At 34.7% G+C, this 16,112-nt stretch overlaps 1 protein-coding gene and 1 non-coding gene across 2 annotated transcripts; one reads left to right on the top strand and one right to left on the bottom strand.

Annotated features, from left to right (window-relative positions):
- Positions 1 to 2,357: 2,357 nt before the first annotated feature.
- Positions 2,358 to 2,464, top strand: LOC125586622. The gene has a single exon (XR_007323159.1). It is a non-coding gene; the product is annotated as a small nucleolar RNA R71 (small nucleolar RNA).
- Positions 2,465 to 12,676: 10,212 nt separating this feature from the next.
- On the bottom strand, positions 12,677 to 15,758 carry LOC106395053 (probable RNA-binding protein ARP1). The gene is made up of 6 exons (XM_013835584.3): positions 15,349 to 15,758; positions 15,103 to 15,247; positions 14,345 to 14,483; positions 14,031 to 14,073; positions 13,699 to 13,936; positions 12,677 to 12,890 (listed from the first exon to the last, which is right to left on the bottom strand). Exons 1-6 carry the CDS (start codon positions 15,532 to 15,534, stop codon positions 12,850 to 12,852), a joined length of 792 nt encoding a protein of 263 aa, XP_013691038.1. The 5' UTR covers positions 15,535 to 15,758; the 3' UTR covers positions 12,677 to 12,849.
- Positions 15,759 to 16,112: the final 354 nt, after the last annotated feature.

Genomic DNA, 16,112 nt, shown 5'->3' on the forward strand with positions numbered 1-16,112 from the left:
CATGCACAGGTGATACCCATTTAGAATCTGAGATAGGGTAAATAACACCAGCATCTAAGAGTTTAAGAATCTCTTTCTTTACAACATCCTTCAGGTTAGGGTTTAACCTTCTTTGATGCTCGATAGAAGTCATTGATTCATCCTCAAGATGTATCCTATGCATGCACAAAGAGGGTGATATTCCCTTGATGTCATCCAGTGAGTAACCTATTGCCTTTCTAAATCTTTTAAGCGTTTTCAAAAGTTCAGACAGCTCAGTTTCAGTAAGTTCACTACTCACAATGACAGGATAAGTTTCATTAGGACCAAGGAATGCATACCTTACACCATGGGGTAGAGGTTTAAGCTCCACTTTAGGTGCCTTAAGCTCACTCCAGTCATTCTGCTGGGTGTCATCTTGCTGAGTGGCTGAGACTTCTTGGTGAACCATCTGTGGAAACTCCTCGTACTGATCCTTACTGACAAACCCCTGGTGTGAATCCAGCATCATCCCGTAGGCAGTACTCTCCAGGTTCTCAATCACCACAGCCTCTCTCTCTACAGTCAAAGCATGCTGTAGAGGGTCCTCTAGTGACAACTCTTCAAGGAGTTCATCAGCAAGGGCGTCCATCTCTTCAATGTAGAACACTTGCCCTTGAACTGTTGGCCTCCTCATTACCTCTTTGATGTCAAAATGGAGAATGTGCCCTTTACCCAGATGGAGATCAATCTTGCCTTCTTTCACATTAACAATAGCTCCTGCTGTTGCTAAGAAAGGCCTTCCAAGGATTAAAGGGTCTTGAGCTTCTTCACCCATTTCAAGCACCACAAAGTCTGTAGGGATCTCATAATTTCCAACCATCACTGGGAGGTCCTCTAAGATACCCACAGGGTACTTCACTGAACGATCAGCCAATACCAGAGAAAGTCTACACTTCTTGTACTGAGTGAAGCCGAGCTTCTTAGCAACAGATAGAGGCATCAAGCTGACACTAGCTCCCAAATCGCAGAGACATCTATCAAATACCATAGGTCCAAGAGCACAAGGTAATGTGAAGCATCCTGGATCTTCTAGCTTCTTTGGAATGACAAGCCTCTGAATGATAGCACTGCACTCATGAGTGAGAATCACCATGCCCTCCATCTCTTTCTTCTTTGCAGCTACAACATCTTTCAGGAACTTGCTGTATTGAGGAATCAGCATGAAAGCATCAATAATGGGCATTGTGATCTGGACTTCACTCATTTGCTTTTCAAATAGAGCTTGGTACTTCTCTAGCAGCTGCCTCTTGAATCGACCTGGGAATGGGAGCTTGGGCTCATAGGCAGGAGGAACAAAAGAACTTTCACTGGCAGGAGTGACAACTTCACCATCCTTAACTGTTTTCTTCTCTTCTCCAACCTTTCCTTTTCCTTTGGCTTCCACTATCTTCTCTAAGATCTCGTCATTGATCTTCTCATCAACAATCACCACTTCATCATCTATGTTGATGGCAACCCCCTCACTTTGTTTCTCAGCATCCTTGGTGAGAGTTCTCTGAGGTAACTCCTTACCACTCCTGAGAGTGATAGATTTCATGGTTTCCTTGAGGTTTTGCTCAGATTTTCCAGGTAGAGAACCTTGTTGGCGATTTTGTTGAGTGTTCATGGCAGCAAACTGGTTCTCCAAAGCTCTGAACTTGTTGTTGAGCTCATTGTAGCTCCCATCAATCTTTGAGTGAAGGTTCTTCAACTCATAGCCAACATGCTTCTCACTTCTTGTTTGAGACTCCAGGATTTGTTTCAGTAGAGCTTCAGTGGTGTTGACCTGAGGAGTTGAGGTAGAGGGATTAGATTGCTGTTGGGAAGAATGGTTGCCCTTGTTGTTGAAACCAGGAGGAGGGTTTTGCTGAGGTTGATAGCTGCCTTGCTGATTATTCCGAGGCTGATAACCACTCTGTTGGTTGTTGGAATAGGATTTCTGTTGGTAGTTGTTGTACTGAAAGTTGGGCTCTTTCTTGTACCAGCTACCATTGTTGTTGATGAAACACAGCTCTTCCTGACCTTCCAAACCCTCAACTTCATGGACAACAACTGGTGTCTCTTGGCTTGGGTTGCCAACAAAGTGCAGCTGCTCTTGGGTAGCTTTGTCAGCAATGAGGATGTCTATCTTATCTTGTAGAGCCTTCAACTCCTTCCTCGTCTGCTTATCATCTGTTCTACTACCTCTGTCGTGGTCTCCACTGTAGACTGCATCACTTTTAACCATGTTGTCAACCAGCTCCTCTGCATCCTCCTCAGTTCTCCCCAAGAAGAACCCATTGCTAGCTGTATCCAGTCTGGCTCTGTACTTAGGAAGAGCACCACGGTAGAATGTGCTCAGCAAACTCTCCTTAGAGAAACCATGGTGTGGGCATTGAGCTTGGTAGCCCTTGAATCTCTCCCAGGCTTCACTGAATCCTTCCAAGCCCTTCTGTTGAAAGCTGGAAATCTCATTTCTCAGCTTAGCAGTTCTTGAAGTAGAGAAGAACTTCTCCAAGAATGCTCTCTTGCAATCATCCCAAGTGGTGATAGAGTCGCTGGGTAGAGACTTCTCCCACTGACGTGCCTTATCCCCCAAAGAGAAAGGGAATAGCTTGAGCTTTAAGGCGTCTTCGGACACACCATTGGTTTTTGACAACCCACAGTAGCTGTCGAACCTGTCCAAGTGATCAAATGGATCCTCTAGAGCCAAGCCATGATACTTGTTGTTCTCGATCACGTTGAGGAGTCCTGATTTGATCTCAAAGTTGTTGGCTGCCACAGCGGGTGCTCGGATTCCCAATCTATGACCATGAATGTTGGGGCGATCGTAAGTGCCAATGGGGCGAGCTGCTCGCTGTTGGTTAGCTGGAGCATTGTTATTAGCGCCATTGACGCCTGCATCATGCTGATGAACGTCTCCCATATCAGTGTTCAGTCTTTGCAGTTGAGCCTGTTGCTCTTCTTCTCTTTTCTTTCTAGCACACTCTCTCTCTAAAGCTCTGATGTCTGCAGCTCGTGGAACTAGGTTTGATGGACCGTTGCTCCGCAAGTTCATACACCTGTAGAATAAGAGGAGGTGAAAAAGAGTCAGTAACAAAAGAAAATAAAAATGACTTAGTCTCAAGCAATTGACTAAATCTCAATGTTTAAATTTACTCAGAATTTGGCAACGGCTCCAATTTGATGTTAAAATGGAGAATGTATAAATAATTGTCGAACCAGTTCTGAGAGATGTGAAAGCACCGAGAATGCAAGTAATCACTTAATCTAAGTGCAACCAATGGTTTTTAAAAGGGTTTTTAAACTATAACTAACTAAAAGGGATAACTAAATGATACTCTCTTAACTATGGGAAAAGAGAACTCATGGATATAGGGATTAGACATCGGGTGATCAAGTTTCGAACTAAGGATGACAAACGATCAATCAAACTATCAACCTTAAGCTTAGACACAATCCTAAACAAACTCTATGTCTAGATGAATGTTCATTTACTAACACAATCCAAGCATCAAATGTCTTTGGTTGAACGATATGAAAGTAATCATAACTAGCAAGTCCAATGGCTATCTTAGAACCTCTAACAACAAATGTCTTTGGCAAAGTATGCTAAAAGCTAGGAAGAGTTGTCTCGGGCATTTCCTCGAACACCTTTCGGGTGAGAAATGCCTAAGAATCAACAACTGAGTGGCCAACTCAGAAGATGCATTAGGTTCACTCTGCTAGCAAGGAAATATGAATGATCTACACTAAAATATCCTAGCTCTAACCTAATCACCCTTATTCTCCCTAACCCATGAATTCAAAGGGAGATTACTCACTAATCTCCATGATTCCTCTTAAACCCATGCTGGATTTCAGATTAATCATGTAGAGAAACACAAAGAAAATAAATATAAGAACACAGAATTTCAATAACAAAACTGATCAATTGATTCAAGAGATGACTTTCCAAGAGTTTTTGGTGGTTTTTCTTAAGAACAAAGATGATCTGCCTCCTGGTGGCTTACAGAGTATTAAAACATAGGTTTAGAAAATAAAAACGTGCATCATGAAATGACCAAAAGGCCCTTGAGAAATCATAAGTTCGAGCAGAAATAAGACGCGGAGCGACCTCCGCTCGTCGCTCCGAGTAGTCGCTCCATACTTCGGGAGCGACCTCGCTGTGTCGCTGCGAGAGGTCGCTCTGGACTCGTTCTCGCGTTCCCGAGTGATGAAAACACGAGCGTCCTCCGCTCGTCGCTCCGAGTAGTCGCTCCATGCTTCGGGAGCGACCTCGCTGTGTCGCTGCGAGAGGTCGCTCCGGACTCGTTCTCGCATCTCCGGGTGACCAAAACGCGAGCGACTCTTCCTTGTCGCTCTGGTAAGGTCGCTCTTATAGGGAGATCAGAGCGACTTGACGGTGTCGCTCCGGACTGGTCGCTCCGGTAAGGTGTTCGCCCAATGATCACTTTAAACACTTCTTTTGGACTCCAATTGCACCCAAATGTCTCCAAGAACTCCATGTGGTACTTCAATACCTGATAAGGACTCATGTATGCAAAATGCAACCTAAACATGGCTAAATCCTAATCTATATGATCAAAATGCACATGGGTGAATGGATAAAACATTAGAAATATGCAAGATATCACAACTTACTAGAGAATGATGAAGAGAAGGAGGTCCTGGAACCTAGTATAGCGAGTCTTCAAGTCTTTGCTTGGAAGATAAAAGCTCCACAAAATATGTGTCATCTTATATGGAAACTGTTAACTGGTTATGTGGCAGTGACGAGGAATCTGGTACGGCGTAACATGAGATGTGATAACTATTGTCCACGATGTGGAGAGCAAGAAGAATCTGTAACTCATGCAATTTTTGAATGTCCACCAGCTTTACAAGTTTGGTCTCTCTCAGCGACACCAACGAGTCAAGATGTATTCCCTCTTCCGAGCATCTATGCGAATATGGATTTTCTCTTCTGGAGAAAGAATAACATTGTTGAACCAGGATTAGACAAGGACCCATATCCCTGGATAATTTGGTACCTTTGGAAGGCAAAAAATGATAAACTATCTAGGGGAATAGATAGAGATCCTTTGGAGCTAGTTCGTTATGCGGAGAGTGAGTGTCAAGTCTGGTTCAATGCAAATGAGATAACAACAGCCCCACAAGACCTTAATAATGAAGAACCTCAAGTCTTAAGCTTGAGGAATATTTGCATGATAGATGGCTCATGGACATCTACTGCACAGTTTAGTGGATATGGATGGGTCTGGCTAGATTACTTGGGGAACGTTCAACTAATGGGGACACCGAATCACATTCGAAGAGAGTCTGCATTACATTCAGAGATGGAAGCACTAAGATGGACAATGGAGAGTATGCTCCAGCATTCAACTTGTCAAAGCTTTGGAACGGACTGCAAGGATTTGATTGCAATGATCAACGAGCCTCATGCTTGGCCGAGCTTTGCGACAGAACTGGAGAGGATAGAGACCCTGAAGATATGCTTCCCGGATTTCAAGATTACTTATATTTCATAAGCACAAAATCAGATTACAGATTTCCTAGCTAGGACTGCGAGGTCTTTCTATAGAGTACTTTATTTCATTGGTTGTTCTATTCCAGTCTGGTTACCCATGCCACCTCAAGTTTGAGCAATAGAATAGCCTTTCGATGAAAAAAATATATAAAACATCGTTCTTATTAAATCTTCTCTCATATTAAAAGAGAAACATTCTCTTGTATCCAACTTTTTTGAAAGATTTTAAATTAAACACACTCTTCTATTATAAAATATATTTTTTTGACACTGGATATTATAATTAAACATTTTAGGTTAAGAGTTCTAAACAATGAGAACTAACAAAACAAAAGTAAAAAATGGATACACCGGTAGGGATCCAAAGTAAGCTAACACACATCTATTTTGCGTACGGATGACTAAAAATTTTTCATATAAAAATTCTATATTTGCTTTTGGAATAGTTGAATCTCAAGGGAGATAATCTTCGTATTAATCCAAAAACACCAAGCTTCAGACTGAATTGAGAACGATTGCCACTCTTTTTTTAATACTACAGTAGGAATCACCGAGACAAGACAACTCTTTATATGACTCTATAGATAATAACAGAGTCAAAGAAATTGCCATTTAATAGATATGCATGTTGCCTTTTAAAGTAACCATAGTTTGCAACAAGAACTCCATCACCATCAAATGAAAAACCATCAATGATTGAAGCTGGTAAGACCCGTCCCACCATCTGCAGTAGATCTGTCAATTACTTTTTCTAAATGGTTCAATTGAACCGAAGTTTTTGTTTTACCAAATCCACTGGAAGAAACATACAAAAGAACAATGAATTTTTTTGCCAAATTTAAAATAAATTGGCAATCAAACAAACCAAGTATCTGAAAATAAAGCAAATCAAAGAAAAATAAGCAAAACAAATCAAATAAGCTGATGTCGGAGCTATAGAAGCCTCCGGCCATCGGCTTGAAACTATAAAAACAAATCTTTCTTTCTCTCTTCACGGCTAGGGTTTCTGATCAATAAAATCAGGAGTTACATCACTGATATTCTCGGGACTATTATAAAGTAACTATGAGAACAATATTATACTACAATCTATTTTCCAAACAACATAATCATTAATCTTGTGTCCAAACAATATAAAACATTTCTTATATTGAATCCCTCTTATTAAAACAGAAAAAATTTATGTATCCAACTTTTTGTAAGATTTTAAATTACATAGTACCAAATTTTAGCAAAAAATATTTTAAATTAAATACACTCCTCTATATATAAATTAATCATAAAAATAATATTATCCTAATATCTATGTTTCCAAACAGCACAATCATTAATTTTTTGTCCAAACAATACAAATCATTATAATTAAATAAAATATTCAAATAATTTATGAAAAATCAGAAATAAGAATAAATTATTTTGCAGGTTTAGATACTACAAAATAATTTCAATCAATATCAAATCAATTAATCTAATGGATTATTTTATCTATATCTTCATTTAAAAATTACATCTCTCTTATTAAACAAAAAGAGATTCCTTGAATCCAAATTTTTGTAAGATTTTAAATTAAATACACTCAAGTATTATAATTAGTTATGGAAACAATATTATACAACTATTTACGTTTCCAAAAAATAAAATCATTGTTCTTGTGTCAAAACAATATAAAAAGTTAAAATTTTATGAAAATTCAAAAATAAGAATAACTTATTTTTTTCAGGTTTAGATACTACAAAATAATTTCAATAAGTATCAAATCAATTAAATTAATGGATTATTTTATTTATATTTTCATAAATAAAATTACAATCATTCAAAACTAAATAAATTTTCATATTAAATTAAATATTGTATATAAATAAAATGTAATAAATTGACATCCAATAAATTTAATGAATTAAATTTTTATCAAAAAATATCATGCATTTAAAGAAAATAAATTACAAAGCTTTTATTAAAAATTCATAACGAAAAGAGTTGGAATAACTAAAAACAATATAAATAAATTGACATCCAAAAAACATAATTCATTATATTTAATAAATACAAAATAATATAATTATATATAACTATTAAAATACAATAAAATAAAAATGTTAAACCATTTTAATTGTGTATATTATATTTTGTTAAATTATATTTCCGCACTTTAAAAATCTCTTAGAACAGTTTTATGATTTGAACAACAAATAATCCACATGGTCGTGCAGATCCAAATGAAACAAAAAAAACAAAATATTATATTAACGTTTATTTGTTGTTCGTGGTGAAAAACCTGTTAAGATGATAAGTATCATTTTAGAAATGAATAATTAACAAAACTCATTAGCCAAATCTCTATTTATGTCTACATCTGTTTTTGTTTGGTCAATTCTTTTCAAAAAAAAAGAATGATTTCATAAAAATTGTATACGAAAGTAAAGCTATAAAATATTTTATATCTCACTGAATGAAATTTACATACATTTTAATCAATTAAAAATATTAATTTTATGCTCTAATTGAAATATATAGAGCATAACAGTATTTATATAAATTTTAATTAATATGATATATATGAACACAAAAATGTATTCATATTTTTATATATTAGCAATATCATTTATTTTTGTATGCACTAATCTACAATCTATAAAACAATATATAAATTATTTAAGTAGCATAATAATTTAGTAATAGCCATTACATAAAAATATATGAATATATATATAAACATGCGCATTGAAAATAACTCATTGTAGAATAAATATAATAACGAAAATAATTATGAAAATGTCCAAAATATAAATTATCTGAAGATAAATGCTTAACACTAACAATAAACAAAAAAAATTAAACTGATTATAATATGAACCAAATTATTAACAAGATAAGTACACAAAACATATAATAATGTTAATTAGCCACTTAAATAAATATTATACAACTAAAATCTCTCTTAACACTAAACAACATTCAATTAATTTATAAATTCTATTTAATAAATTTAACATAAAAATACTCGATGTCGCGCTGATCATGATCTAATTTTAGCGTTTAAATGTGATGTATGTAATTTTGACACAAAATGCTTTTTTTTATTCAATAAATCGTATTGACAAAAGATTAAGCAAGAAAATCACCTGGATATGGTTGGTATTGAGATCAGTGAAACTAAACATTTTTTATCTTTAAAATTTAAATGTTTAACAAGTATGGTTCATTCAGCCTCTAAACTATTTAAAATTTATATGCATGAATCATTCAACTGTTAAACTATCTGAAAATATATATGAATAGATTACTAGTTTCCTAATGGTAATTTTTTTTATATAATACTAGTTTCCTAACGGTAGTTTTTTTTATATAATATCTTAATTTAATTGATATCAAATAAATGTAACTGATAACATTAAGACATAATACACAACAAACAAGTTGTTAGCAAGAACATTAAACAAAGACAACATTGAGATAATGATCGATATTTTCTAACGCATTTGTGGGATAGGCTGATTCGATATCTTTTCTCCTCTTTGTCCTTGGTCTTGTATGATCGATCTTGTGACTCTCGACTATTATGAGCAAATACGTTTTTATCTCTAAGAACATCTCCAACAGATCCTTGTACCCTCAAATTTTGATTTTTTTTGCTCTCCAATATGTGTTCAAACCCTCAAATATTGAGGACCTGAATAGTTTCACTATTCAAAACCTCAAAACAATATTTAATTTTCAGTTTAGTCTTATAATGTTATTTTGTATCACTTTAATCTTTATAAATATTTATTGATTAAAATTCAAATATATCTCTACATAAATTATTACTATTATTTTTGATACATAAAATACTTAAATCTGTTAAAATTTAAATAAAAATTGTAAATATACAATAATCTTATGTAAAATAGAAATATTATATATATTTAATTTAACCATTTTGTAACTCTTTTTGCACTTTAAAAAATGAATATATTATTTGGTTAAACCAATATATATATATATATATATATATATGAGTTATAAATATTGTTTAATATCCTGAATGTGTATGTATTATTTATCTATATAAAGTTTAAAGATTATAATTAATTTAAATTAAAGTTGAGGACTAAAATGAAAATTACATTAAATTTTTAAGATGAATTTGAAGTTTTTTGTTAGACCAACTCACCCTCAAACCATCATTTTGAGGATCCTCAACCCTCAAAATAAGGTTCCTTATTGGAAATTTCCTAACTAGATCATTGGATACAATTCATATGTTACATCACAATCCGTCCCAAGCAATCTCCCTGTTGGAGATAACATGATTTGTTGTAACTGTCCATAGCATTGAAATTCTTTTGCTTTGAAACTGAAAAAGCCATGTCTTCAATTTGTTTTGTTGTAGAAACATGCACAGAATCCTTATTGTTTTTAAAAATTTGCTCCCGCATCTATTTATCAGTATTGTAGCTTGTCTATAGCTTCGCCGATAATACATCTCTTGCTTTGATTCACTGAGTATCCTTGGATTTGCTTGAATCTTAAATCTCATGATGCCAATTTTGACATATGCTACCGTGACAGTCAACTCCACGGAACTTGAGAGAACGTGGGTCGAATAAACACCATATATGAAGATCACTTGTCTGCTTACAGACCTAGATAGGAAGCCCCAAAGGTATAATCTAGTGAGTACATACCATGTTGTCAATTCTGACTGAAGAGCATACGTCAATTTCTTAATATCCCCTGGTCATGGTGGCAGGGTCGTGCCTGAATAGAGTCAGATAAAGCATGTGCTTTGGGGCCAAACATGATTCATATATTTAGGGAGCCAATTACAACAAAAACTTTACATAGCTCTATTGGTAACCACTTTCTTTGTTTTTTTAATTATGAAGGGCCAAAAAAGTTTTTTTTGCTTGTGGGCCGAAAATTTTCAGGCCCGGCCCTGCATGGTGGTTTTATGTCGATTCTTTGTGTGAACGAACAGAGATCCTCGAGAGACTAACCAACCTTGCAATATGTGCAAGGTAAATTCATCGATAATGTAACTCCTTAGGACTAGAAATTCCAACAGTGGATATTGACACTCATGTTGCGAGAAGAGACGCACGCCAAACGCTCAACGAAAAACGTTTGATCTACTCGTCCAAATCCTAAGCATTGTCCAAATAAGAGATGATATCTATCCAATCAAAATGATAGTTGATATTCAACGGTGAAGAAATCATGATAATGGCAAATGGTGAGACGGCAACAAAAAGACGATTTGGTTTTCCCCAAATTAAAAGTTTGATTTCCATTTTCAACATAAATTTATTTTATTACATAACTATTAGTCTATTACTAACTGTAAAAAATAAACGAGAAACTCCGGCGGCGGTTGCCGGCCACAAAAATCCCGACGAAAACAAGTTTGGTTATGGTTGGTGAAGTATTGCCTATGGCATGGGGAATTTCTAATAAAAATAACAGTAATTATTTTAAATTAAACTTCACCGCATATGGATCACATTGACCATCATAACCAAACTCATGTGCTGAGCTGAGTAATATCCAAACTATTTTGATAATTGGTTGGGCCGGATTCGACTGAGTTGTCCACTTTTGATCCCTTTTTTTACTTCTAATTATTAGTGTAAAGAATCAAAGGTGTTAAAAATCGACATATTTAAGCAAGAGATTGGTCACATTAGCGTAGAAACTGACTTATGTTTTTCACAACATATATTTAATGGACTTAAATTTGGATGATGATACATCATTAATACTATTTCAAGCCAATAGAGTACATGTTGTAATTTGGAGTACTGTGAAATTTAATGTAGCATGTAGGGGTGGGCAAAAAAAACCGAACCGAACCGAGTTAAACTGAGCCAACCGAACCGAAACCGAATCAAACCGAACCAAAGTCTATTTCAAATCATTCGGTTGAAGATTTCTCCAACCTGAATGGTTCGGTTTTAAACCGAACCAAACCGAGAAACCGATGTGTTTTTGTCATTATTTAAATTAAAAATATTAGTAATACCAATATACTAAAATTCTAATACCATACCACATATTTTTCATTTTTCATTTATTAACATATATTCTTCTAACCGACTATGTAATCATTAAAATATTTGATTTAAAAAAAATAGAAAAGTTTGTATTTTTATATTCTTATATATGTAAACATGGATATTAAATAAAATCTAAACTTAAAGCAAATTTTATTAAAAACAAAAGTTCTTCTCCACATCATCACATGGAAGATGATTCATTGCAAGCTTTTTAATAATGATATAAAAGACATTACTAATGATGTTGGTTTTTTTTTGTCTTAGTTAACTTTCATTTGTTTTAATTCTTATATATTTTTTGTGACTTTTTAAAGGTTTTTGTTTCAGTTTTATATTGAATTTAGTTCACATAGTTTATGTTTACATAATTTATGCCTAACTAAGAAGAACCTAAATAAACTGATCCAAAAAATAAATCCAACCAAACCGAATACAAACCGAACCGAATATAAACCGAACCGAACACAACCGAACCAAACCAAACTAACTATGGTTTATTTCAAGAAAAAATACTAGAACCGAACCGAACCCGAACAGAACCGAGCCGAGAAAATAACCGAAGTACCCACCCCTAGTAGCATGTGTATACTTTCGAATAATATACTCATCAATGTTTTGAAAGTTAAAACTAAAGAATGGCAAAACATTGTGTTTTAATTAATATGGAGTATTTCGGATCTTAAAGGGCTCATACTAATCTGGAAAGTGAATTGCAGTCTACGAATTCATCATTTTTTCAGATATTCAAATAGGCCGTAAACAAATTCACATAACTACATGATTAAGTGCAGTAGAGAGCATTTGAATCTAAAATGTTTAGCAACCCATATTTCAGATGCCGATAGACCACCATCGCGTGGTTGCAGAAGATTATGTTTATTGTTAAAAGCAATAGGGATGATTACACTTTAAATCCTAATATCTAAGAGTTGATTTCATATATGAAACAGATTATGAATCTAAAGCTAGAAACTTCCATGTTATTAAAGAACCTCTATATTAAGTTTTTATAATCCGATTAGTAGATACTTTCACTTATTAATTCGGTTGAAAATGCTATTAGCTTTTAATGAACAAAATGTGACGGATGATGGCGGTATTAGGCTAATCCAATACAGAAGTAGACCTTAACTACTTTAGAAGAAACTCTATTAGCTAGTTAGAAATTATTAATATATAGAAATTATTTTCTAAAAAATTGATTTATGTCTATATGGTAAAATAAAATAAAACATTGTGAGATGAAGAAATGAAAATAATTTTAGGCTGAATCGTTTTGTTAACAGCTTGTTGTTGCCTTTCAACTTATGCCTTCTTCATTATGCTATCTCCTCCTCCAACTGTACCTATTCAACAGTCAAAAGCAAATCTTTATAACGTCAGTTTATTATATATTTTTCCGACACAACGATCTTGCATGGAAGGGGCCTTTTGTTATTTATGAATTCATAAGCACTAGGATCCAGCTATATTATTACAGAGACACGTGCGACAACGAGGCATAACGTGACAAAGCAGAGCCTAGCTAGCTGAAGATAGTGGATCCATCATCCATGTGATTCCACATCATGGGCACAGGCCATGACTGACATCAAATAACGTGACCAACTTGTGTATGCATGCGTGGGTGGTCTCATCAGATTTTTGTGTAAATATTGTAGAAAACATGGGGTAGACATACGATTGATGGATAAGAATGAAAACATTATCCTATATGCAATAAGACACATGTTAGAATATTATTTTTTGCCAGTAAAATGTCTTATGCGCGGTTTGAATTCATAATAAATCAAGGACGAGCCTACACATATATGTTGCTCGCATATTAGATTAGAAAGTAACAAATTACGAATAATTTTTCTCAATTATAAAATTCGTTATCCACATGAATATCTGAGATTTGTAATAGTAATTAGTTATTATAAGACAAAAATATCACAAATACTTACTACAAAAACTCAAATCCAATGAATTTGTGTACTTTATGGCCCAAATATTACGTTTCTACAATGTTAAATATTAATTTAAGATGGCAATGCAGCTATATAAATATAATTATATGCACATAATTAAATATTTAAGCGATTACATGTTAGGTTTTTTTTTTTTGCAAAAATAATTCATTATAAGGTTTAGGATAAAATGACAAAATACCTGAAATGGGATGAGTAGGAATGTGTTTCGTAAAAGAAGGCTGAGGAAAACCGGTGGCCGGAGATTGATGATAAGGATAGACAGTGTAGAGAGGCATCATCGGCGGGCTTGTCGCAACCATTACACGTCCTCCACCATACATGTGATGTTGGTGGTAATATTGCAGCTGTGGCAGAGGTTGAGGTTGCGGTTGTGCGTAGTATCCGTTCATATAGGTTCCTCCAACGTATCCAACTTTCTGTTCATTAAATAACATCACAAACAAATTTATTTCATAAGTGGAAAAACATAATTAAAGAATATCGACGTTATTTAGAAATCATAAGACTTACTTGATTGAAGGTCATGTTAGGGGGGACGTAGGAGGAAGCGTACCTTTAATTTAACATCAAAACCGAGCCAATCAAATACATTTTGAAATGATGTTAGACTAACGAAGAATTGATTTAGTAGATAAAACTCTTGAATTACTTTATAGAAATCTAATTACAAGTCATAAATTCATTTTTGTTAGGATATGTCTACTCTCCTAAAAACAATAAATTTAAAATGATTTAGGTTTCTTCCTAGTGAATGTACGAACATTTGGTTTCAGAGGCTCAGACATTAAAAAAAAAAAGTCTTAAACAGTAGAAACATAGTTTACCCATAGAATGGAACGGCTTGATGATGATGGTGTTGTCGTTGAAGTTGATGTTGCTGGTGTGTGAATCCCGCAGGGTAGTACCATTGAGCTTGATTATTCCCTACATGTCCTGACGTGGCCCTACTCACATTCTTTGATCCTTCACAACTCAAACACCATATTGATAGTAAAGTCAAAGATCAGTTTTGAAGAATTAGTAGGTATTTTTTTTTTTTGGTTTTGAACAACAAGAATTAGTAGGTATCTAAAAAGTTTAGTTGGTTTCTCTATTTCATTTTTTTTAACAACATGGTTTCTCTATTTCATTTATATCAAGATTCAATCCTTGTAATGGCCTGCCTATAGATCAAACTTTTTTTGACACTGTGGCATATCTAAAAGTAACTAATAATTTGATTTGTTTTCTTATTTCAAAACTGCAAGTGAGAATCTTAGCATTAGAGATCATACACCTCCACCATACTACATTATATATTCCACTAACATCTTCCCCCATATAGAAAAATCCATATATGACGTTGTAACCAGTGTATTAATGTGTATGCAACTTTTTCCTTATGATTAAAGGTTTTACGTGTATATAACAAAATTGATCTTTACTGTTATTTCGATCATCGATTCAATTTAGATGTTTTAAATGGCAAGAGTACCCGACACTTCCACATGTTATGAGGACTAGTTTGATTTGTTTTTTTTTCGTGCATGATCCTGTAGAAATTAAACAAAAAAAAGTTACATATAAATTTTCTTAGATGAACCTTCCTGAGGAGAGGCCATGGCGGTGGGGGATCTACGATGACGGCCACCGAGGGAGGCAAGATTGCAGTTGGAACGGCGCCCATTGATAATCGGAGTCGAGTCTTCGCAAGCCCTCTTCGCGGCTTCCGCATCTTTGAAAGTCACCTACATAGAAAATATCAAAAAAGAATATTGAGAAATAAAGAAGATAAAGTGAGATACACTAACAAGAAGAGAAAAGAGAGAGAGAGAGAAGAGGAACATACGAAGCCGTAGCCTTTGGAACGGCGAGTGAGTTTGTCGAAGATGATGACTGCCTCTAAGATATCACCATACTTGATGAAATGATCATGCATTGCTTCTTTTTGAGTGTCCCAAGCCAATCCTCCTACGAACACTTTGGTCAGCTTCGTGTCTCCAAAACATCCGTTCACGTTGTCGCTCGTCGTCATTGGATCGTGTGTGTTTTGAGAGAGAGAGACAGGAGAAAGCGAGAGAGAAGGAGAGTGAATTGAATTATATAATGAAGGGGAACAATAACAATAAATAAATGTTGTAAAACGGAGAGTGACAGATTGGTGGACAGGCAAGTATATATTAACGTGATTACTAGTCACTCACTACACCCTTCTTCTTATGTCTCTATTCACGCCACTTTCTTGATAAAATCCGCCCAAATCTATCTGTAATAATAAAGTTAAACAGAAACTCTCCCCACCTCAGCAGAGGCTATTCCAAAATTGAACACGTGTCCACTTCTTAAAAAAGCTTTCGTAATGTTCGTTTCTGTTTATGAGCCAATTGTTTTGGATTCTGCTTGATTTATAAGGCCCAACTTTATTTTTCATACATAATAACTTAGGTTTTGTCCAGCTCGGTGGCCCACCTTCTTAGGAGAGACGACGTAGCTCCTAAAGTCTTGACGCCTCCGGCAATGCTGTGTAACCGCTACCGTTTGCATTCCTCTGGCGTATTAAATCAAACATGTATGTGGTTCATCCCACTACTACCACTTTCTTATGCATCTAAT

Source organism: Brassica napus, chromosome C4, assembly GCF_020379485.1.
Source record: "Brassica napus cultivar Da-Ae chromosome C4, Da-Ae, whole genome shotgun sequence".
Classification (NCBI taxonomy): Eukaryota; Viridiplantae; Streptophyta; class Magnoliopsida; order Brassicales; family Brassicaceae; genus Brassica; species Brassica napus.